The sequence below is a fragment of the Gorilla gorilla genome, chromosome 18 (genome assembly GCF_029281585.2).
Source record: "Gorilla gorilla gorilla isolate KB3781 chromosome 18, NHGRI_mGorGor1-v2.1_pri, whole genome shotgun sequence".
In the NCBI taxonomy this organism is placed as follows: Eukaryota; Metazoa; Chordata; class Mammalia; order Primates; family Hominidae; genus Gorilla; species Gorilla gorilla.
In genome coordinates, this window is record NC_073242.2 from 37,000,926 (window position 1) to 37,025,632 (window position 24,707).

The 24,707-nt window shown below is 39.1% G+C and overlaps 1 protein-coding gene across 2 annotated transcripts in view; it reads left to right on the top strand.

Annotated features, from left to right (window-relative positions):
- ITGAM (integrin subunit alpha M) overlaps window positions 1–24,707 on the top strand; it is a 71,586-nt gene that overhangs the window by 23,668 nt on the left and 23,211 nt on the right. The window contains exons 13-14 of one of the 2 annotated variants that reach the window (XM_019012856.4): window positions 12,760–12,900; window positions 12,988–13,200. In XM_019012856.4, the coding sequence (XP_018868401.3) occupies window positions 12,760–12,900; window positions 12,988–13,200 (354 nt within the window). The remainder of the gene's footprint in view (window positions 1–12,759; window positions 12,901–12,987; window positions 13,201–24,707) is intronic. The other variant, XM_019012857.4, reaches the window with a different exon arrangement.

A 24,707-nucleotide genomic window follows, 5' to 3' on the forward strand; every position in this document is an offset into this window, starting at 1 on the left:
GTTTGGGCTGCAGATCCCATCACCCAGGTAGTGAGCATAGTACCTGTGGTGGTTTTTCTTTTTTCTTTTTCTTTTCTTTTCTCTCTCTCTCTTTTTTTTTTTTACAGACAGGGTCTCACTATGTTGCCCAGGCTGGTTTTGAACACCTGAGCTCAAGCAACGTTGCCCAGGCTGGTTTTGAACTCCTGAGCTCAAGCAATCCTCCTGCCTTGGCCTCCCAAAATGCTGAGATTACAGGTGTGAACCACTGCGCCTGGCCCAATAGGTGGTTTTTCAACCCACACCTCCTGCTCCTCCATCTGGTAGTCTGCAGTATCTATCATTCCCATCTTTATGTCTATGTATACCCAGTGTTTAGCTCCCACTTATAAGTGAGAACATGCAGTATTTGATTTTCTGTTCCTGCGTCAATTCACTTAGGATTATAGCCTCCAGCTGCATCCATGTTGCCGCAAAGGATGTGATTCATTTTTTTTTATGGTGGCGTAGTATTTGATGGTGTATATGTACCACATTTTCTTTTCCAATCCACCATTGATAGACACCTAGGTTGATTCCATGTCTTTCTGTTGTGAATAGTGCTGTGATGAACATACGAGCATGTATCTTTTTGGTAGAACAGCTTATTTTCTTTTGGATATATGGCCAGTAATGGGATTGCTGGGCTGAATAGTAGCCCTGTTTTACATTCTTTGAGAAATCTTCAACCTGCTTTCCACAGTGGCTGGACTAATTTACATTCCCACCAGACAACAATGTATAAGCGTTCCTTTTTCTTCATTGCCTCACCAGCATCTGTTATTGTCTTTTTAATAATAGCATTCTGACTGGTGTGAGATGGTATCTCATTGTGGTTTATGATTTGCATTTCTCTGGTGATTAGTGAAAATGAACTTTCTTTTTCAAATGTTTTTTGGCTACTTGTATGTCTTCCTTTGAGAAGTGTCTGTTTATGTCCTTTACCCACTTTTTAATGGGGTTATTTGTTTCTTGCTTGTTGATTTGTTGAAGTTCCTTATAGATTCTGGATTTCAGACCTTTGTCAGATGTGGTTTGCAAATATTTTCTCCCATTCTGAAAGTTTTCTGTTTACTCTGTTGATAGTTTCTTTTGCTCTACAGAAACTCTTTAATTAGTTCCCACTTGTTGATTTTTGTTTTTGTTGCAGTTGCTTTTGAGGGCTTAGCCAAAAGTTCTTTGCCAAGGCTGCTGTTGAGAAAGTATTTCCTAGGTTTTCTTCTACGATTTTAATAGTTTGAGGGCTCACATTTAAATCTTTAATACACCTTGAGTTGATTTTTGTATAAGGTGTAAGGAAGGGGTTCAATTTCATTCTTCTGCATATGGATAGCCAGTTATCTCCACACTATTTATTGAATAGGGAGTTCTTTCCCCATTGCTTGCTTCATAGTCTTGAAGCAAGACTTCATTGAAGATCAGGTGGTTATAGGTGGGTGGCTTTATTTCTGGGCTCTCTGTTCTATTCCATTGGTCTATGTGTCTGTCTTTGTACCAGTACCATACTGTTTTGGTTACTATAGCCTCATATTCGGATAGTGTGATGCCTCCAGCTTTGTTATTTTTGCTTAGGATTGCTTTTGCTATTTAGGCTCTTTTTTTGTTCCATATTAATTTTAGAATAGTTTTTTCTATCTGTGAACAATGGCATTGGTAGTTTGATACAAATAGCATTGAATCTGCAAATTGCTTTGAGCAGTGTGGCCATTTTAACAATATTGATTCTTCCAATCCATGAGCATGGAATACTTTTCCGCTTATTTGTGTCGTCTCTGATTTCTTTCAACAGTGTATTTCTCTTTGTAGAGACCTTTTACCTCCTTGGTTAGCTGTGTTCCCAGGTACTTCATTTTTCGTGTCTGCCTGTAGTTCTGTGTGTTTTTAAAATTTTTGTCGGTGGTTCTCTTTGACTTGTAATTAATGCATTGTATGGGGATGAAACCAGTTTCTCCTGATACCTGAACAGCTTGTCATAATTCTTTGCCAATAGTCAAATTCTTCACATGGTCTCTCTAAACACATACTGTCCATTGATGGTGTCAATGCCTGACATGTATAAGGGATGGGGTGGGGAAAAAAGTGTAGAGGAATTACGGGAAGTCAAGTGTGGATTGGATGCCACTTCTCTGTTTTCGGTGTGTGGTCAGGACCACATGAGGAAGGCTGGCTGGTCAACTCCCCCACCCCACACAAGTACACGCACATTACCATCAAGGGTGATAGATGCTTAAAGTGGGACAGTCTGGGAGTTATGAGAGCAAATGGGAGGGGCACCCACAGAAAGGCAGTATGGAAGCCTTCCTGGTGGAAGTGGCAGCTAAGCCAAGGCCTGAGGTGGAAGCACAAGAGAAGTGAAAAGGGGTGTGGGGAAGCAAGGGGCCAGAGGAGGGAGAGAGAATGGAATGGAGGGTCAGAATATGCGTATAGGGTGGTGGGAGGAGTGGTGGGAGAAAACAGGAAAGAAGGGTAGGTGTGGCTTATCCCAGACATGCAGGGCTTGTTCAATATCCCAAATACCAATATTGCAGAAATGGACAAGCTGATCCTGAAGTCTATATGGAAACAGAAGGGACCCATATATTAGACTTATACCTAAATGTTTCATGACCTTTGGCACTATTGTAAATTGTACTGGTTTTTAAATTTAAATTTCCAATTGTTGGAACAGAACAGAGCCCTCAGAAATAATTCCACACGTCTACAACCATCTGATCTTTGACAAACCTGACAAAAACAAGAAATGGGGAAAGGATTCTCTATTTAATAAATGGTGCTGGGAAAACTGGCTAGCCATATGTAGGAAGCTGAAACTGGATCGCTTCCTTATACCTTATACAAAAATTAATTCAAGATGGATTAAAGGCTTATATGTTAGACCTAAAACCATAAAAACCCTAGAAGGAAACCTAGGCATTACCATTCAGGACATAGGCATGGTCAAGGACTTCATGTCTAAAACATCAAAAGCAATGGCAACAAAAGCCAAAATTGACAAATGGGATCTAATTAAACTAAGGAGCTTCTGCACAGCAAAAGAAACCACCATCAGAGTGAACAGGCAACCTACAGAATGGGAGAAAATTTTTGCAGTCTACTCATCTGACAAAGGGCTAATATCCAGAATCTTCAAAGAACTCAAACAAATTTACAAGAAAAAAACAACCCCATCAACAAGTGGGTGAAGGATATTAACAGACATTTCTCAAAAGAAGACATTTATGCAGCCAACAGACACATGAAAAAATGCTCATCATCACTGGCCATCAGAGAAATGCAAATCAAAATCACAATGAGATACCATCTCACACCAGTTAGAATGGCAATCATTAAAAAGTCAGGAAACAACAGGTGCTGGAGAGGATGTGGAGAAATAGGAACACTTTTACACTGTTGGGGGACTGTAAACTAGTTCAACCATTGTGGAAGACAGTGTGGCGATTCCTCAAGGATCTAGAACTGGAAATACCATTTGACCCAGCCATCCCATTACTGGGTATATATCCAAAGGATTATAAATCATGCTGCTATAAAGGCACATGCACACGAATGTTTATTGCGGCACTATTCACAATAGCAAAGACTTGGAACCAACCCAAATGTCCATCAATGATAGACTGGATTAAGAAAATGTGGCACATATACACCACGGAATACTATGCAGCCATAAAAAAGGATGAGTTCATGTCCTTTGTAGGGACATGGATGAAGCTGGAAACCATCATTCTCAGCAAACTATCGCAAGAACAAAAAAACCAAACACTGCATGTTCTCATTCATAGGTGGGAATTGAACAACGAGAACACTTGGACACAGGAAAGGGAACATCACACACCAGGGCCTGTTGTGGGGTGGGGGAAGGGAGGAGGGAAAGCATTAGGGGATATACCTAATGTAAATGACGAGTTAATGGATGCAGCACACCAACATGGCACATGTATACATATGTAACAAACCTGCATGTTGTGCACATGTACCCTAGAACTTAAAGTATAATAAAAAAATAAAGTTCCGATTGTTTAGTGATATAGAAATACAACTGGCCGGGACCAGTGGCTCACGCCTGTAATCCCAGCACTTTGGGAGGCCGAGGCAGGTGGATCACCTGAGGTCAGGAGTTTGAGATCAGCCTGACCAACATGGAGAAACCCTGTCGTTACTAAAAATACAAAATTAGCCAGGTGTGGTGGCACATGGCTGTAATCTCAGCTACTTGGGAGGCTGAGGCAGGACAATCGCTTGAATCCGGGAGGCAGAGGTTATGGTGAGCCGAGATCATGCCATTGCACTCCAGCCTGGGCAACAAGTGCGAAACTCCGTCTAAAAAAAAAAAAAAAAAAAAAAGAAATACAACTGATTCTTACATATTGATCTTGTCCTGTATCCAAAACAATCTTAGAAAAGGGGAACAAAGTTGGAGGGTTCACACTTTCCGATTCAAAACTTACAAAGCCATCAAGCCAGAAAGTAAATTAGTGGTTTCCAGGGGCTGGGGGTTGGATTGGGGATTGGAAATACTGCTAACAGATAGAGAATTTCTTTCTGGGAAGATGGAAATGTTCTGGAGGTAGTGGTGATGATTACACAACATTGTGAATGTACTAAAACCCAGTGAACCTTATACTTTAAAATGGTAAATTTTATGGTCTATACATTTAATCTAAATTATAAAAGCTACTTTGAGGAAAACAATGTGATTCACCATAACAGCAGATTAAAGAAGAAAAAACATGTAACCACCTGAACAGATAGAGAACTCTAATTTGACAACATACAACATCGTTTCATGATTAAAAATACTCTCAGCCAACTAGGAACTAAAGGGAACTTCCTCAACCTGAAAAAGAGCATTTACAAAAAATCTCTACCAGGCATTGTACCTAAAAGTGAAAGAGAATGCTTTTCACCTAAAATTGGAAACAAGACAAGAATATCTACTTTTATAATTCCTATCCAACATTGTACTGAAAGACCTAGCCAATGCAATAAAGCAGGAAAAAGAAGAAAAAAAAATACAAAGAGGAAAGGAAGAAATAAAACCCTCTCTATTTGCAGATGATACAATTGCATGGAAAATTCCAAAGAACCTATAAAAAAGCTAAGATAATAGGTTTTTTCAGTAAGTTCTCAGGATATAGGAGCAACGTATAAAAATTAGTTGTATTTCTATAATATAATTGAACAATTGGAAATTTAAATTAAAAAGTACCATTTACAATAGCATAAAATACCATGAAATATTTAGGTATAAATCAAACGAAACATGTACGGTAACTTTATGCTGAAAACTACAAAACACTAATGAGAGAAATAAAAGAGCTAAATAAATGGAGAGATATGCTGTGGTCATGGATTCGAATATTGTAGTTCCAATATTGTTAAGATGTCAATTCTCCCTGGGTTGATCTACAGATTCAACGCAGTAAAAATCCTGGATAATATTCCATTGTGCCCATGTACCACATTTTCTTTATCCATTCATCTGTTGATGGACACTTAAGTTGGTTCTATATCTCGACTATTGTGAATAGTGCTGCGATAAACACGGGAGTGCAGTTATCTCTTCAGTATACTGATTTCCTTTCCTTTGGCAATATACCCAGCACTGGGATTGCTGGATCATATGGTAGTTCCATTTTTAGTTTTCTTGAGGAGCCTCCATATTGTTCTCTATAGTGGCTTTACTAATTTACATTCCTACTAACAGTGCATGAGGGTTCCTCTTTCTCTGCATCTTTGCCAGCATCCATCATTGTTTGTCTTTTCGATAAAAGCCCTTTTAACTGGAATGAGATGATATCCCATTGTGGTTTTCATTTGCATTTTTCTGGTACACAAAGGAATATTACTCAGCCATAAGATGAATGAATCTTGTGATTTGCAATAACAGGATTGGAACTGGAGGACATTATGTTAAGTAAAACAACCCGGGCACAGAAAAACAAATATTGCATGTTGTCATTCATGTGTAGGAGCTAAAAAAAAATGGATCTCATGGAGGTAGAGAGTAGAATGATGGGTTACTAGAGACTGGGAAGGGTAGTAAGGAGGATGGGGTAAAGAGGGAATGGTTAATGGGTACAAAAATACAGTTAGGAAAAATAAGACCTAGTGTTTGGTAGCACAGTAGGGTGACTATAGTTAACAATAATTTATTGTGTATTTCAAAATAACTACAGGAATGGAATTGGAATGTTCCCAGCAAAAGAAATGATAAATGCTTGAGGCAACGGATATCCCAGTTACCCTGATTTGATCATCACACATTGTATGCTTGTATAAAAATATCACATGTTCCCTGTAAATATGTGCAATTATTACATATTCATAAAAAGGTAAAAATCCTAGAAGTATATTTTGCAGAATTTAGCCAATTCTAAAATTTATATAAAAAATAAAAAAGTAGAGTATCCAAAAGAATTTTGAAAAGAATCTTGATACATACCATTAAGTAGCTGTCACTTTTTATTTATTTATTTAATTTAAAAAAATTAGATTGATATTTTATAATTTTTTAACTTTTACTTTAGGTTTGAGAGTACACATGAAAGTTTGTTATATAAGTAAACTCATGTCATGGGAGTTTGTTGTACAGAGTATTTTGTCACCCAGGTATTAAGCCTAGTACCTGTGGGGAAAAGCAAGAGAGATCAGATTGTTACTGTGTCTGTGTAGAAAGAAGTAGACATAGGAGACTCCATTTTGTTCTGTACTAAGAAAAATTCTTCTGCCTTGAGATTCTGTTAATCTATAACCTTACCCCCAACCCCGTGCTCTCTGAAACACGTGCTGTGTCAACTCAGAGTTAAATGGATTAAGGGCGGTGCAAGATGTGCTTTGTTAAACAGATGCTTGAAGGCAGCACGCTCCTTAAGAGTCATCACCACTCCCTAATCTCAAGTACCCAGGGACACAAAAACTGCGGAAGTCCGCAGGGACCTCTGCCTAGGAAAGCCAGGTATTGTCCAAGGTTTCTCCCCATGTGATAGTCTGAAATATGGCCTCGTGGGAAGGGAAAGACCTGACCGTCCCCCAGCCCGACACCCGTAAAGGGTCTGTGCTGAGGAGGATTAGTATAAGAGGAAGGCATGCCTCTTGCAGTTGAGACAAGAGGAAGGCATCTGTCTCCTGCCTGTCCCTGGGCAATGGAATGTCTCGGTATAAAACCCGATTGTATGCTCCATCTACTGAGATAGGGAAAAACCACCTTAGGGCTGGAGGTGCGACCTGCGGGCAGCAATACTGCTTTGTAAAGCATTGAGATGTTTATGTGTATGCATATCTAAAAGCACAGCACTTAATCCTTTACATTGTCTATGATGCAAAGACCTTTGTTCACGTGTTTGTCTGCTGACCCTCTCCCCACTATTGTCTTGTGACCCTGACACAACCCCCTCTTCGAGAAACACCCACGAATGATCAATAAATACTAAGGGAACTCAGAGGCTGGGGGGATCCTCCATATGCTGAACGGTGGTCCCCCGGGTCCCCTTATTTCTTTCTCTATACTTTGTCTCTGTGTCTTTTTCTTTCCTAAGTCTCTCGTTCCACCTTAAGAGAAACACCCACAGGTGTGGAGGGGCAACCCACCCCTACGGTACCCAGTGGTTATTTTTTCTGCTCCTGCCTCCTCCCAACCTCCACCCTTAAGTAGACCCCAGTGTCTGTTGTTTCCTTCTTTGTGTTCATAAGTTCTTCATAGTTTAGCTCCCACTAATAAGTGAGAACATGCAGTATTTGTTTTTCTGTTCTTGTGTTAGTTTGCTAAGGATAATGGCCTTCAGCTCCATCCATGTTCCCACAAAAGACACGATCTTGCTATTTTTATGGCTGCACAGTATTCCATGGTGTATATGTACCACATTTTTAAAAATCCTATTTGTTATTGGTGGGCATTTAGGTTGATTCCATGTTTTGCTATTGTGACTAGTACTGCAATAAACATTCATGTGCATGTGTCTTTATGGTAGGATGATATATATTACTCTGGGTATATCCCCAGTAATGGGGTTGCTGGGTTGAATGGTAGTTCTGCTTTTAGCTCTTTGAGGAGTTGCCATACTGCTTTCCCCAAGTGGTTAAACTAACTTACCACTCCCACCAACAGTATAAGTGTTCCCTTTTCTTCACAACCTCACCAGCATCTACTTTTTAACTTTTACTAATAGCCATTCTAACTGGTGTGAGAAGGTATCTCATTGTGGTTTTGATTTACATTTCTCTAATGATAATGATTTTGAGCTTTTTTTGTATGCTTGTTGGCTGCATGCATGTCTTCTTTTGAAAAGTGTCTGTTCATTTCCTTTTCCTACCTTTTAATGGCGTTGTTTTTCTCTTGTAAATTTGTTTAAGTTCCCTGTAGATGTTGGATATTAGACCTTTGTTGGATGCATAGTTTGTGAATATTTTCTCTCATTCTGTAGGTTGTCTGTTCACTCTGTTGATAGTTTCTTTTGCTGTGTAGAAGCTCTTGCATTTAATTAGATGCCATTTGTCAATTTTTGCTTTTGTTGAGATTGCTTTTTGTGTCTTTGTCAGGAAATCTTTGCTTATTCCTGTGTCTAGGATGGTATTGCCTAGGTTGTCTTCCAGGGTTCTTATAGTTTTGGGTTTTACATTTAAGTCTTTAGTCTATCTTGAGTTGATTTTTGTATATGGTGTAAGGAAGGGGTCCAGCTTCAATCTTCTGCATATGGCTAGCCAGTTATCCTAGCACCATTTGTTGAATAGGAATTCTTTTCCCCATTGCTTATTTTTGTCTTAGATCAGATGGTCATAGGTGTATGGCCTTATTTCTGGGCTCTCTATTCTGTTCCATTGGTCTATGTGCCTGTTTTTGTACCAGTACCATGCTGTTTTGGTTACTGTAGCCCTGTAGTATAGTTTGAAGTCAGGTAATGTGATGCCTCCTTCTGTGTTCTTTTTGCTTAGGATTGACTTGGTTATTCAGGTTCTTTTTTGATTCCATATGAATTTTAAAATAGTTTTTCCTAGTTCTGTGAAGAATGTCATTGGTAGCTTAATAGTAATAGCACTGAATCTATAAATTGCTTTGGGAAGTGTGTCCATTTTAATGATATTGATTCTTCCTATCCATGAGCATGAGATGTTTTACCATTTTTTTGGTGTCATCTCTGATTTCTTTGAACAGTGTTTTATAATTCTCACTGTACAGATCTTTCACCTCTCTGGTTAGCTGTATTCCTAGTTATTTTATTCTTTTTGTGGCAATCGTGAATAGGATTGCCTTCCTGATTTGGCTCCCAGCTCTTGTTGGTGTATAGGAGTGCTAGTGATTTTTGTACATTGATTTCGTATCCTGAAACTTTGTTGAAGTTATTTATCAGCTGAAGGAGCTCCTAGGCCAAGACTATGGGGTTTTCTAAATATAGAATCATGTTGTCTGCAAACAGGGATAGTTTGACTTTTTTACTTCCTTTCTTCCTATTTGTATGCCCTTTTTTCTTTCTCTTGCCTGATTGCTCTGGCTAGAACTTCCAATACTATGTTGAATAGGACTAGTGAGCAAAGGCGTCCTTGTTTTGTGCTGGCTTTCAAGGGGAATGCTTTTGCCCATCAAGTATGATGTTGGCTGTGGGTTTGTTGTAGATGGCTCTTATTATTTTGAGGTATGTTCCTTCAATACCTAGTTTATTGAGAATTTTTAACATAAAGGGGTGTTGACTTTTATTAAAGCCTTTTCTTCATCTATTGAGATAATCATGTGGTTTTTGTCTTTAGTTCTGTTTATGTGATGAATCATATTTATTGATTTGCATATGTTGAACCAACTTTGCACCCCGGGGATGAAGCCTACCTGATCATGGTGGATTAGATTTTTGATGTGCTGCTGGATTTGGTTTGCAGGTAGTGTGTTGAGGATTTTTGCATTAGTGTTCATCAAGAATATTGGCCTGAAATTTTCTTTTTTTGTTAAGCTGACACTTTTTAGTTTGATGCCACCCCATTTGTCTGGTTTGCTTTTGTTGCCTGTGCTTTTGGGGTCATATCCAAAAAATCATTGCTCAGAAGCTTGATTGTCAAGAAGCTTTTCCCTTTGTTTTCTTCTAGTAGTTTTACAGTTTCAGGTCTTGTGTTTAAGCCTTTAATCCATTTTGAGTTGATTTTGTATATGGTTTGGGATAAAGGTCTAATTTAATCCTTTTGAATATGAATATCCAGTTCTCCCCACACCATTTGTTGAAGAGAATGTCCTTTCTCCTTTGCATATTCTTGGCACCTTTATTGAAGATCAATTGACCATAAATGCATAGTTTTATTTCTAGCCTCCCTGTTCTGTCCCATTGGTTGATGTGTCTGCTTTTATGCCACCACCTTGCTGTTATGCTTACTAGAGCTTTCTTGACACAGTATGTTTTGAGATCAGGAATTATGATGCCTCCAGTATTTTTTTTCTTGAGGATTGCTTTGGCTATTTGGGGTCTTCTGTGGTTCTATATAAATTTTAGTTTTTTTCCTATTTTTGTAAAAAAATGCCATTGGGGTTTTGATAAGGATTGTACTGAATCAGAAGATTGCATTAATACTCCAGTCCATGAACATAGGATATCTTTCCATTTATTTTTGTCTTGTTTAACTTCCTTAATCAATGTTTTATAGTTTTAGTGTACATGTTTTTCACCTCTCTGGTTAAATTTAAGCTTAGGTATTTTTTTTGATGCTATTGTAAATGAGATTGTTTCTTGATTTCTTTTTCAGATAGTTCATTGTTAGTGTATAGAAGCACTATTGATTTTTTACATTGATTTTGTAACCTGTAACTTTACTGAATTTATTCATTAGTTCTAGTAGTTCTTTTTTGGTGGAGTTTTTAGGGTTTTTTAAAAATATATTTATATATATGTTTTTATATATATATCATTTTAAGTGTAAACAGAGACAAATTTCCTTTTTTATATCTGATTTGGGTCTCTTTCATTTATTTTTCTTGCCTAATTGCTGTGACCAGGACTTCCAGTACTATGTTACATAGAAGTAGTGAGAGTGAGCATTCTTGCCTTTTTCCTCATTTTAGTGGTAAAGCTTTCAATTTTTCACCATTGAGTATGATGTTTGTTGTGGGCTTGTCGTATATGGCCTTTATCATATTGAGGTACATTCCTTCTGTAGCAAATTTATTGAGAGTTTTTATTATAAAAGAATGTTTAATTTTGTCAAATGCTTTTTTTTGTGTATGTTGAGATGATCATGTGGTTTTAGTCCTTCATTCTGTTAATGTGATATGTCACATTAATTGATTTGCATATGTGGAATCATCCTTGCATCTCACATCCCAGGGATAAATCACACTTGATCATGGTTATTATCTTTTTATCTTTTTTTTTTTTTTTTTAACAGAGTCTCGCTGTGTTGCCCAGGCTGGAGTGCAGTGGCGTTATCTCGGCTCACTGCAAGCTCCACCTCCCAGGTTCACGCCATTCTCCTGCCTCGGCCTCCTGAGTAGCTGGGACTATAGGCACCCACCACCATGCCCTGCTAATTTTTTTTTTTTTGTATTTTTAGTAGAGACGGGGTTTCACCATGATTTCCAGGTTGGTCTCGAACTCCTGACCTCAGGTGATCCACCCGCCCTGGCCTCCCAAAATGCTGGGATTACAGGCATGAGCCACTGCATCTGGCCGGTTATATGACTTTATATGTTTGTCAAAACTCATAAAACTATGTACTAAAAGGCTGAATTTTATTGTATGTAAACTCTTCCCCAATAAATCTGACCTAAAAAACAATCAAATTCTGTTGACTTTAGGATAAAGTATTGAGTTATCAATGAGTCTTCCCTCAATGGTGTATGAGGCAGAAATCACGTTGCAGAGCCGTGGCATGATGTCCCCTGCACATTCCCTTTCTAGAACTTGTCCCAGTTTGAAATTGCTATATACATCTCCCTGTTAATCTGTTGATTACTCTCCTCTCCTCCACCTGGCTGCACTGAGGGCCCTGGAAGGCACTGTATCTCTATTACCCAGCTGTGTGCTTAGCAATAAGAAACACTTGTTTGTTGAATGAATGAATAAATGAATGAATGAATGTATGATTAAATAGGTGAATTTTATGGATGAATTCTACATATTGACCTTGAAGATATTTCTTAATATCACAACAAATATTCAAATAACAAATAGTTATTTTTAATCTAAGCCAGTTATTAGCCTTATTAGTCAGAGTGCCAACTTTGACTTTTTACCTCCCTAAAGATTCCCAATATATTGAAAGGGTGGTATTCTGTCTTCTCTTCTAGAATTTTCTATGTATTTTCCAACCCAAATTCTTCTTTGCTGCCTTAATAATCTCCCAGGAATACCACCTGGAGTAAATCCTCACTCACTGCCCATTGACTCTACTATAGGCTTATTTTTTATCTTTTAAATTATTAAAAAAATTATATATATACACTTAGAGATTGGGATCTTGCTCTGTTGCCCAAGTTGGAGTGCAGTGGTGACAAAGCTCACTGCAGCCTTAAACTCCTTGGCTCAGGGGATCCTCCCACTTCAGCCCCCCGAGGAGCTGGGATTACAGGCAGAAACCATTCTGCCAGGCTTATTATATAGGTTCCTTTAGCTGGCAGCACATCCAAGTGATAATTTATCATGAACCATATAGAAGATCACATCTGCTCCAGAGGGATTCCCCCAGCAGGCATAACTTTTCTTCAGAGAGAGAAAACCTCCACATCTGCTTTAGGTGGGAAGAGGTGTGTGATTACGGTCCTGTCTCTTTCAGATCGGCGCCTACTTTGGGGCCTCCCTCTGCTCCGTGGACGTGGACAACAACGGCAGCACCGACCTGGTCCTCATCGGGGCCCCCCATTACTACGAGCAGACCCGAGGGGGCCAGGTGTCCGTGTGCCCCTTGCCCAGGGGGGTGAGTGGCAATGGGACCTGGGCTGGGTGGGGCCCGGTGTGGGTGGAGGGGTCGCCTGGGTTGGGGCCTGATACTGTTTGTGTTTAGCAGAGGGCTCGGTGGCAGTGTGATGCTGTTCTCTACGGGGAGCAGGGCCAACCCTGGGGCCGCTTTGGGGCAGCCCTAACAGTGCTGGGGGACGTAAATGGGGACAAGCTGACGGACGTGGCCATTGGGGCCCCAGGAGAGGAGGACAACCGGGGTGCTGTTTACCTGTTTCACGGAACCTCAGGATTTGGCATCAGCCCCTCCCATAGCCAGGTGAGACCTGGTCACTGTCCTTGTCATGACAGTAGCCTCTTTGTTGATCTTTCTCTTAATTCAGTGTGCCCACAGCTGCCAGATAAGTTCTCACAGTACTCCTTTCAGAACCTTCAAAAATAATAACATGTGGCTGGGCCTGGTGGCTGACGCCTGTAATCCCAGCACTTTGGAAGGCTGAGTTGGGAGGATTGTTTAAGCCCAGGAGTTCAAGACCAGTCAGGGCAACATAGTGAGAACCCATCTCTCCAAAAAAAAAAAAAAAAAAAAAAAAAAAAAAAAAAAAAAATTAGCCAGGTGTGGTGGCATACACCCATGGTCCCAGCTACTCTGGAGGCTGAGGCCGGAGGATTGCTTGAGCCTGGGGGGTTGAGGCTGCAGTGAGTCCTGGTCACACCACTGTACTCCAGCAGCCAGAGTGACAGAGTCAGACTTGCACATGCATGCGTGCATGTGCACACACACACACACATTCACAGAAATCTCAAAGACTCTTAGTTCCAGATTGATTATTTCTACAGCAATAGGAGGTGCATGATAGCCTCATCACCCCCACTTTACAGATGAGTAGATCAAGGCCCAGCGATGGCAAATGGCAAGCTAGCAGTATTGGGATGCAGGCATTCCTTTCTTCTGAATCTCGGTCCTGGTAAGGTGACCAAGAGCTCTAGTTTGCTTAACTCTGTCCCAGATTTAGTACTGAAATCCCACATCCTGGGAAACCTATGCAGTTGGCCACCTTACGGGATTGCACACTTCACAGATGTGGAATCGTGCAGTCACACGTGCCCCTCTCTCAGAAGCGCCCTGTGCTTGGCTTAATGTTCTGCTATTGCCATCTTCGATTCTTAGTAATTTTTCAACAAGGTGTCCTACATTTTTTTTGCACTGAGTCTTGCAAAGCATGGAGCCCATCCTGATGACTTGTCACCCTATATTCTGGACCTGACAACTGTTTTGCTCTGTAAGTTGGCTTTCTGTCTCCTGCCAGGTGGAGCCCACTGTCTGGAGGGACCCTTACAGTCTGGTTCCATCTTCCCTGTGTCATATTCTTTCCCACCATAGCCACCTGAGACCATCTAGTTTTCTGGCCTCTGGTCTCTGGGTTTTTGCCAGCCTTACATTTTTCTTTCTTTATGTTTAAAAATTTTTTTATTGTGGTAAGGGCACTTAACATGAGACCTATCCTCTTAACAGATTTTAAAATGTACAATGTAATACTGTCATCTATTGGTGCAATGTTGTACAGCAGACCTCTTGAACTTCATCTTGCATATTGAAAATGTATACCCATTGATTAGCAACTCGTCATTGTTCTCTAGCCTCTGGCAGCCACCATTATATTCTTTGCTTCAATGAGTTTGGCTATTTTATTTTTTTTTAGTTTTTGAGACAAAAGTTTCAGTCTGTCGCCCAGGCTGGAGTGCAGTGGCACAATCTCGGCTCACTGCAACCTTACGTCCTGGGTTCAAGCGATTCTCCTCTCTCAGCCTCCCGAGTAGCTGGGATTACAAGCATGCACCACCATGCCTGGCTAATTTTTGTATTTTTTGTAGAGACTGGGTTTTGCCATGTTGTCCAGGCTGGTCTTGAGCTCCCGGACTCAAGTGATCCACCTGCCTTGGCCTCCCAAAGTGCTGGGATTACAGGTGTGAGCCACCGCACCCCGCCAGTTTGGCTATTTTAGATAACTCATATAAGTGAAACCACGCCGTATTCATCCTTTGGTGACTGGCTTATTTCACTTAGAATAACGTCCTCCAGGTTCATCCATGTTGTCACAAATGAAAGAATATCTTTCTTCTTTTTCTTCTCCACCTCCTCCTCTTCCTCCTCCTCCCCCTCTTCCTCCTCCTCCCCCTCCTCCCCCTCTTCCTCCTCCTCCGCCTCCTCCTTCTCCTCCTCCTCTCCTCCTCCTCCTCCTCCTTCTTCTTTTTTGACAAAGTCTTGTTCTGTCACACAGGCTGGAGTGCAGTGGTGCAAACACGGCTCCTGGAAGCCTCAACCTCCTGGGCTCAAGCGACCCTCCCACCTCAGTCTCCTGAGTAGCTGGGACTGTGGGCCCATTCCACCATGCCTGTCTAATTTATTTTTATTTTTTGTAGAGATGGGGTCTCCCTATGTTGCCCAGGCTGATGTCTTTCTTTTTTAAGGTTGAATAATATCCCACTGTATGTATATACCACAATTAAAAAAATCCATCATTTCCTGGTAGAGAGGGAAGGAAAAATCGCTCATCTGTTGATAGGCATTTAGGTTGTTTTCACATCCTGGCTATTGTGAATAGTGCTGCAATGAACATGGGCATGTTCATATCTCTTTAAGATCATAATCCCCATTCCTCTGGTTAAATAACCAGAAGTGGGATTATTAAATCTTATGGTAGTTCTATTTCTAATTTTTTGAGGAACTTCCATACTGTTTTCCTTAGGAGCTGCACCATTTTGCAGTCTCGCCAACAGTGTGCAAAGGTTCTGATTTTTCCATGTGTTTACCAACACTTGTCTTTTGTTTTTTTGGCAACAGCCAGGCTAGCAGGTGTGCAAGTGAAATTTCATTGTGGCTTTGATTTGCATTTCCCTGATGATTAGTGATGTTGAGCATCTTTTCATGTATGTATTGGGCATTTTTGTGTCTGAAAAAAATGTCTCTTCAAGCCCTTAAGCTTATTTTTAAATCAAGTTATTAAGGCCGGGAGCAGCGGCTCATGCCTGTAATCCCAGCACATTGGGAAGCCGAGGCGGGCGTAACACCTGAGGTCAGGAGTTCAAGACCAGCCTGGCCAACAGGGTGAAACTTCATCTCTACTAAAAATACAAAAATTAGCCGGGCTGTGGTGGTGCATGCCTGTAATCCCAGCTATTCCAGAAGCTGAGATGGGAGAATCGCTTGAACCTGGGAGGTGGAGGTTTCAGTGAGCCAAGATTGTGCCACTGCACTCCAGCCTGGGAGACAGAGGGAGACCTTGTCTCAAAAAAAGAGAAAAGTTATTAGATTTTTTGCTATTGAGTTGTATGAGTTCACTATATATTTTGGAGATTAACCCCTTATCAGATACATGGTTTGCAAATACTCTCTCCCATTCCGTAGGTTATATTTTACTCTGCTTATTCTTGCCTTTGCTGTGTAGAAGTCTCACTTGGTTTGATGCAGTCAGGCTTAGTTATTTTTGTCATCTGTACTTTTGGTGTCATAGCCATAAACTCATTGCTCAAACCACCATCTTTCCAGCTTCTCCCCTGAGTTTTATTCTAGATGTTTTACTTTTTCATTGAAGTCTTTAATTCATTTTGAATTGATTTTTGTGTATGGTATAAGAGTCAAGTTGCATTCTCCTGCATTTGTATATCCAGTTTCCCAATACCATTTGTCTAAGAGAGTATCCTTTACCCATTGTGTATTCTTGGCATTATTTAGGAGAATCAGTTGGACCCATATGGATGGGTTTATTTCTGGGCTCTGTATTCTGTTCCATTTGTCTATATGTCTATCTTTATGCTAGTACCATACTATTTTAAGTACTATAACTTTGTCATTTATATATATAATCCTGCATTTTATTAGAGTCAAATAACATTAAAAGAAAGACACTTATATTCGCTTTAGAAAACCCATTGATGTTGACGAATTTGGCACATACTTATAAAAGCAAGGCTTATTAGCTCATATATTTGGAACTAAAAAGTATTTGAAGTTGATCACAGCATAATGAATCCTCAGTTTCCAGAGTACTAGAGATGATTATATACAAAAATCCAGTGAAACTTATTTTACTAATTTACCAGTTCTATATCACTCCTAAATTTCCCTAAAAATATGGATTTATAAAAGGTAGTATTCTATAATTCACAAATATGAAGAGCTTTATTATAATTTGAGTATGAACTGTGTATCACCCATATCATGGCTTCAGAAAACTATTGCTTTTCTTACTAACTTATTTAAGGTTTCACTACCTGAGTCAGTATGCAGAACTCACTATGTTGTAACTATGATCTGTAATGATAAAAATATAGAACCTCTTTGACTTTAATCTAAAAAAGTCACCTTATCATAAAACAGTGTTAACATAATCAAAAATTAACCCTGACAAAAAAATCCCACTTATTTTGGCTTTTAAAAATAGCTCATGCTCATGGTTCTTTCAAAGTGGTGTTGTAGCTACCGTCTTTTCTAACAGAGGAATATTTTCATCATAGCAACTATTTCTGAGCCAAAAATAAACCACACTAAAAACAGAAGAAAATTCTCAGTGTAGAAAGGAAAAGGCTCATCTGTTGTGCAATAGCAGGCATCGGGCTCTGTGAATGCCTTTCAGACATCCTCAATCAACCCAACTAGAGGCACTATTGAGTTTATCCAGTAAGAGCACTGTGCAATCTAGTGCTGTGAGGGCATTACTTAATTAGCCAAAGGAAGAACAATCTTTCTTTTTTTCTTTCTTTTCTTTTCTTCTTTCTTTCTTTCTTTCTTTCTTTCTTTCTTTCTTTCTTTCTTTCTTTCTTTCTTTCTTTCTTCTTTCTTTCTTCCTTTCTTTCCTTCCTTCCTTCCTTCCTTCCTTCCTTCTTTCTTTCTTTCTTTTCTTTTTTTTCTTTCTTTTTCTCTTTTGTTTTTGTGTTTGTTTTGAGACGGAGTCTCGTTCTGTTGCCCAGGATGGAGTGCAGTGGAGTGAGCTCGGCTCACTGCAACCTCCGCATCCCAGGTTCAAGCTATTCTCTTGCCTCAGCCTGCCGAGTAGCTGAGATGACAGGTGCCCGCCACTACGCCTGGCTAATATTTTTCTCTTTTTAGGAGAGACGGGGTTTCACCATGTTGGCCAGGCTTGTCTCGAACACCTGACCTTGTGATTCACCTGCCTCAGCCTCCCAAAGTGCTGGGATTACAGGCGTGAGCCACCGCACCCAGCTTTTTCTTTCTCTTTCTTTCTTCTTTCTCTCTCTCTCTTTCCCTCCCTCTTTCTTTCTCTCTCTCTCTCCCTCCCTCTTTCTTTCTTTTCTTTCTTTCTTTCTTTCTTTCTTTCTTTCTTTCTTTCTTTCTTTCTTTCTTTCTTTCTTTCTTTCCTTCTTTCTTTCTTTCTTTCTCTCTGTTTCTTTCTCTCTCTTTTTATTTTTTTGAGACAAGGTCTCCCTCTGTTGCCCAGGCTGGAGTGCAGTGACGAGATCATGGCTCACTGCAGTCTTGACAACCAGGCTCAAGCAATTCTTCCTTCTCAGCTGCCCAAGTAGCCGAGACTATAGGTGTGCACCCCCACGCTTGGCTAATTTTTCAATTTTTTGTAGAGATGAAGTCTCACTATGTTGGCCAGGCTGGTCTTCTGGCCTCAAGCCATCCTCCTGCCTCAGCCTCTCAAAGTGTTAGGGTTATAGATGTGAGCCACTGCACCCAGCCAAAGCAGTCTTCAAGTTATGTACAAGTAATTTATATAGCTTTTCTAAAATTTAAGAAAGTACTGAATGGACTATAGTTATTATCTAAAATTTAAGCAAGTACTGAGTGGACTATAGTCATCATATGATTTTTAAAAAATTTCAGTAACTTTTGGGGTACAAGTGCTTTTTGGTTACATGAATGAATTCTGTAGTGGTGAATTCTGAGATTTTAGTGCACCTGTCATCAAATCAGCATACACTGTACCAAATATATAGTCTTTTGTCTCTTACCTCCTCCCAGACTCCCCTTCACCAAGTCCTCAAAGTCCATTACATCACTCTTGTCTTTGCATCCTTATAGTTTAGCTCCCACTTATAAATGAAAACATATATTTAGTTTTCCATTCCTGTGTTACTTCAGTAATGGCCTCCAGTTCTATCCAAGTTGCTGCAAAATACATTATTTGTTCCTTTTTATGGCTGGGTAGTACTCTGTGTATATATACACATATATACACACACATATATATAACTTTTTTAAATCCACTCATTGGTCGACGGGTACCACAGTTTGGTTCCATATCTTTGCAATTGTGAATTGTGCTGCTATAAACATGCATGTTCATGTATCTTTTTCATATAATGACTTCTTTTCCTTTGGGTAGATACCCAGTAGTGGGATTACTGAATCAAATGGTAGATCTACTGTTAGTTATTTAAGGAATCTCCATACTGTTTTCCATAGAGGTTGTGCTAATTTACATTCCCACCAGCAGTGTAAAAGTGTCCCCTTTTCATCACATCCATGCCAGATCTATTGTTTTTTGACTTTTTAGTTATGGCCATTCTTGCAGGAGTAAGGTGGTATTTTATTGTGGTTTTAATTTGCATTTCCTTGATGATTAGTGATGTTGAGCATTTTTTTCATGTGTTTATTGGCCATTTGTGTATCTTCTTTTGAGAATTGTCTATTCATATCCTTTGCCCACTTTTTGATGGGATTATTTGTTTTTTCCTTGCTGATTTGTTTGAGTTCCTTATAGATTCTGGATAGTAGTCCTTTGTCAGATGCATAGTTGGCAAATATTTTCTTGCATTCTGTGGGTTGTCTGTTTGCTCTGATGATTATTTCTTTTGCTGTGCAGAAGCTTTTTAGTTTAATTAGGTCCCATTTATTGGTTTTGTTGCATTTGCTTTTGGGGTCTTGGTCATGAATTCTTTGCCTAGGCCAATGTCCGGAAGAGTTTTTCCAATGTTATCTTGTAGAATTGTTATGGTTTCAGGTCTTAGATTTCAGTCTTTGATCCATCTTGAGTTGATTTTTGTATAAGTTGAGAGAAGAGGATCCAGTTTCATTCTTCTACATGTGATTTGCCTGTTTTCCCAGCGCCATTTACTGAATAGGGTGTCCTTTTCCCAATTTATGTTTTGGTATGCTTTGTAAAAGATCAGTTGGCTGTAAGTATTTGGTTTTATTTCTGGGTTCTTTATTTTGTTCCATTGGTCTAAGTGCCTATTTTTATACTAGTACCATGCTGTTTTGGTAACTATAGCCTTGTAGTATAATTTGAAGTCTGGTACTGTGATGCCTCCAGATTTGTTCTTTTTGCTTAGTATTGCTTTGGCTATTTGGGCTCTTTTTTTTGTTCCATATGAGTTTTAGGATTGTTTTATTCTAGTTATGTGAAAAATGATGTTGGTATTTTGATGGGAATTGCATTGAATCTGTAGATTGGGCAGTATGGTCATTTTCACAATATTGATTCTTCCTATCCATGAGCATGGGATATATTTCCATTTGTTTGTGTCATCTATAATTTATTTCAGCAGTGTTTTGTAGTTTTCCTTGTAGGGAGCTTCACCTCCTTGGTTAACTATATTCCTAGGCATTTTATTTTATTTTTGTAGCTGTTATAAAAGGGATTGAGTTCTTGATTTGATTCTCAGCTTTGTCGTTGTTGGTGTATAGCAGTGCTACTGATTTGCATACATTGATTTTGTAATCTGAGACTACTGAAATTTTTTATCAGATCTAGGAATCTTTTGGATGAGCCTTTAGCATTTTCTAGGTAAATGATCATATCATTGGCAAACAGCTCTAATTTGACTTCCTCTTTTCCAATTTGGACCCCTTTATTTCTTTCTCTTGACTGATTGATTTGGCTGGGACTTTCAGTACTGTGTTGAATAGAAGTGTTGAAAGTGGGCATTCTTGTCTTGTTCCAGTTCTTAGTGAGAATGCTTTCAACTTTTCCCCCTTCAATATGAAGTTGGCTGTGCTTTTGTCAGATAATGGCTTTTATTATTTTGAGATAAGTCCCTTCTATGTCTAATTTATTGAAAGCCTTTTTTTTAATCATAAAGGGATGCTGGATTTTATCAAATGGTTGTTCTGCATCTATTGAGATGACTATATAGTTTTCTTCTTTAATTCTGTTTATGTGATGTATCACATTTATTGACTTGCATATATTAAACCATTCCTGCGTCCTTGGGATGAAACAGACTTGATCATGATGTATTATCTTTTTGATGTACTGTTGGATTTGGTTAGCTAGTATTTTGTTAAGGATTTTTGCTTCTATATTCATCAGGGATATTGTTCTGTAGTTTTCTTTTTTTTTGTTATGTCCTTTTCTGGTTTTGATATTAGTGTGATACTGGCTTTATAGAATGATTTAGGGAGGATTCCCTCTTTCTCTATCTTTTGGAATAGTATCATATCATTGGTACCAATTCTTTGAATGTCTGTTAAAATTCAGCTGTGAAACCTTCTGGTCCTGGGCTCTTTCTGATTCGATCTCGCTGCTTGTTATTGGTCTGTTCATGGTATCTATTTCTTGCTATAGCTATTATATGATTAATCCAAGGTACCAAAAAGCATTTTGAATGATTTAGCAGGCCATCCTTTTTCCTTGTGTCCTAATGAAGAATTTTTTTGACACTTCATAATTCTCTTAACAAGGAATTTTAGCTCCTCCTCCATCATTTTGTAAAATAATGATGATAATTTAAAACTTCCATCAACATATTAAATTTTCAAAATTAACCAACTAAAAGCTACAAAAATCTCAAAGTTTGAGTTTTAAACTGAATATTTGAAGCTAATATAGAAATTTTTGATAAGAATATCAGTGCAGACATATAACACTCACAGCTAATGGCAATATCTATTAGCAATGCAAGGTACTCTTTTTTTTTTTTCTTTTTGAGATGGAGAATTTTGCCCTGTTGCCCACGCTGGAGTACAGTGGCATGATCTTGGCTTACTGCAACCTCTGCCTCCTGGGCAAGAGATTCTTTTGCCTCAGCCTCCTGAGTAGCTGGGATTACAGGCGTGCGCCACCATGCCCAGCTAATTTTTGTATTTTTAGTAGAGATGGGGTTTCACCATGTTGGCCAGTCTGGTCTCGAACTACTGACCTTGTGATCTGCCCGTCTCAGCATCCCAAAGTGCTGGGATTACAGGCATGAGCCACCATGTCTGGCCGCAAAGTACTCTTAATGGCTTTTAAATCATGTTTAACAGAGAGTTTACACAAGTCAGTCCAATGTATATGAACACCCTTCAAGACAATTGCTGCTACATTTTCAATATAATTATTAATTGTTGTCTGAAAAACACACATAAATGCAAGTGAGACTAAAAGCTGTGTCACAAAAGAAAAAAAGAAAAGACCAGTACCATGCTGTTTTGGTTACTGTAGCCTGGTAGTATGGTTTGAAGTGAGGTAGCGTGATGCCTCTAGCTTTGTTCTTTTGGCTTAGGATTGACTTGGCAATGCAGGCTCTTTTTTGGTTCCATATGAACTTTAAAGTAGTTTTTTCCAATTCTGTGAAGAAAGTCATTGGTAGCTTGATGGGGATGGCATTGAATCTATAAATTACCTTGGGCAGTATGGCCATTTTCACAATATTGATTCTTCCTACCCACGAGCATGGAACATTCTTCCATTTGTTTGTATCCTCTTTTATTTCATTGAGCAGTGGTTTGTAGTTCTCCTTCAAGAGGTCCTTCACATCCCTTGTAAGTTGGATTCCTAGGTATTTTATTCTCTTTGAAGCAATTGTGAATGGGAGTTCACTCATGATTTGGCTCTCTGTTTGTCTGTTATTGATGTATAAGAATGCTTGTGATTTTTGCACATTGATTTTGTATCCTGAGACTTTGCTGAAGTTGCTTATCAGCTTAAGGAGATTTTGGGCTGAGACGATGGGGTTTTCTAGATATACAATCATGTCATCTGCAAACAGGGACAATTTGACTTCCTCTTTTCCTAATCGAATGCCCTTTATTCCCTTCTGCTGCCTGATTGCCCTGGCCAGAACTTCCAACACTATGTTGAATAGGAGTGGTGAGAGAGGGCATCCCTGTCTTGTGCCAGTTTTCAAAGGGAATGCTTCCAGTTTTTGTCCATTCAGTATGATATTGGCTGTGGGTTTGTCATAGATAGCTCTTATTATTTTGAGATACATCCTATCAGTACCTAATTTATGGAGAGTTTTTAGCATGAAGGGTTGTTGAATTTTGTCAAAGGCCTTTTCTGCATCTATTGAGATAATCATGTGGTTTTCGTCTTTGGTTCTGTTTATATGCTGGATTATGTTTATTGATTTTCGTATGTTGAACCAGCCTTGCATCCCAGGGATGAAGTCCACTTGATCATGGTGGATAAGCTTTTTGATGTGTTGCTGGATTCGGTTTACCAGTATTTTATTGAGGATTTTTGCATCAATGTTCATCAAGGATATTGGTCTAAAATTCTCTTTTTTTGTTGTGTGTCTGCCCGGCTTTGGTCTCAGGATGATGCTGGCCTGATAAAATGAGTTAGGGAGGATTCCCTCTTTTTCTCTTGATTGGAATAGTTTCAGAAGGAATGGTACCATCTCCTCCTTGTACCTCTGGTAGAATTCGACTGTGAATCCATCTGGTCCTGGACTTTTTTTTGTTTGGTAAGCTATTAGTTATTGCCTCAATTTCAGAGCCTGCTATTGGTCTATTCAGAGATTCAGCTTCTTCCTGGTTTAGTCTTGGGAGAGTGTATGTGTCGAGGAATTTATCCATTTCTTCTAGATTTTCTATTTTATTTGCGTAGAGGTGTTTATAGTATCCTCTGATGGTAGTTTGTATTTCTGTGAGATCGGTGGTGATATCCCCTTTGTCATTTTTTTATTGCATCTATTTGATTCTTCTCTCTTTTCTTCTTTATTAGTCTTGATAGCGGTCTATCAATTTTGTTGATCTTTTCAAAAAACCAGCTCCTGGATTCATTAATTTTTTGAAGGGTTTTTTGTGTCTCTATTTCCTTCAGTTCTGCTCTAATCTTAGTTATTTCTTGCCTTCTGCTAGCTTTTGAATGTGTTTGCTCTTGCTTCTCTAGTTCTTTTAATTGTGATTTTAGGGTGTCAATTTTAGATCTTTCCTGCTTTCTCTTATGGGCATTTAGTGCTATAAATTTCCCTCTACACACTACTTTGAATGTGTCCCAGAGATTTTGGTATGTTGTGTCTTTGTTCTCATTGGTTTCAAAGAACATCTTTATTTCTGCCTTCATTTTGTTATGTACCCAGTAGTCCTTCAGGAGCAGGTTGTTCAGTTTCCATGTAGTTGAGCGGTTTTGAGTGAGTTTCTTAACCCTGAGTTCTAGTTTGATTGCACTGTGGTCTGAGAGACAGTTTGTTATAATTTCTGTTCTTTTACATTTGCTGAGGAGTGCTTTACTTCCAACTATGTGGTCAGTTTTGTAATAGGTGTGGTGTGGTGTTGAAAAGAATGTATATTCTGTTGATTTGGATTGGAGAGTTTTGTAGATGTCTATTAGGTCCGCTTGGTGCAGAGCTGAGTTCAATTCCTGGATATCCTTGTTAACTTTCTGTCTCGTTGATCTGTCTAATGTTGACAGTGGGGTGTTAAAGTCTCCCATTATTATTGTGTGGGAGTCTAACTCTCTTTGTAGGTCACTAAGGACTTGCTTTATGAATCTGGGTGCTCCTGTATTGGGTGCATATATATTTAGGATAGTTAGTTCTTCTTGTTGAATTGATCCCTTTACCATTATGTAATGGCCTTCTTTGTCTCTTTTGATCTTTGTTGGTTTAAAGACTGTTTTATCCGAGACTAGGATTGCAACCCCTGCC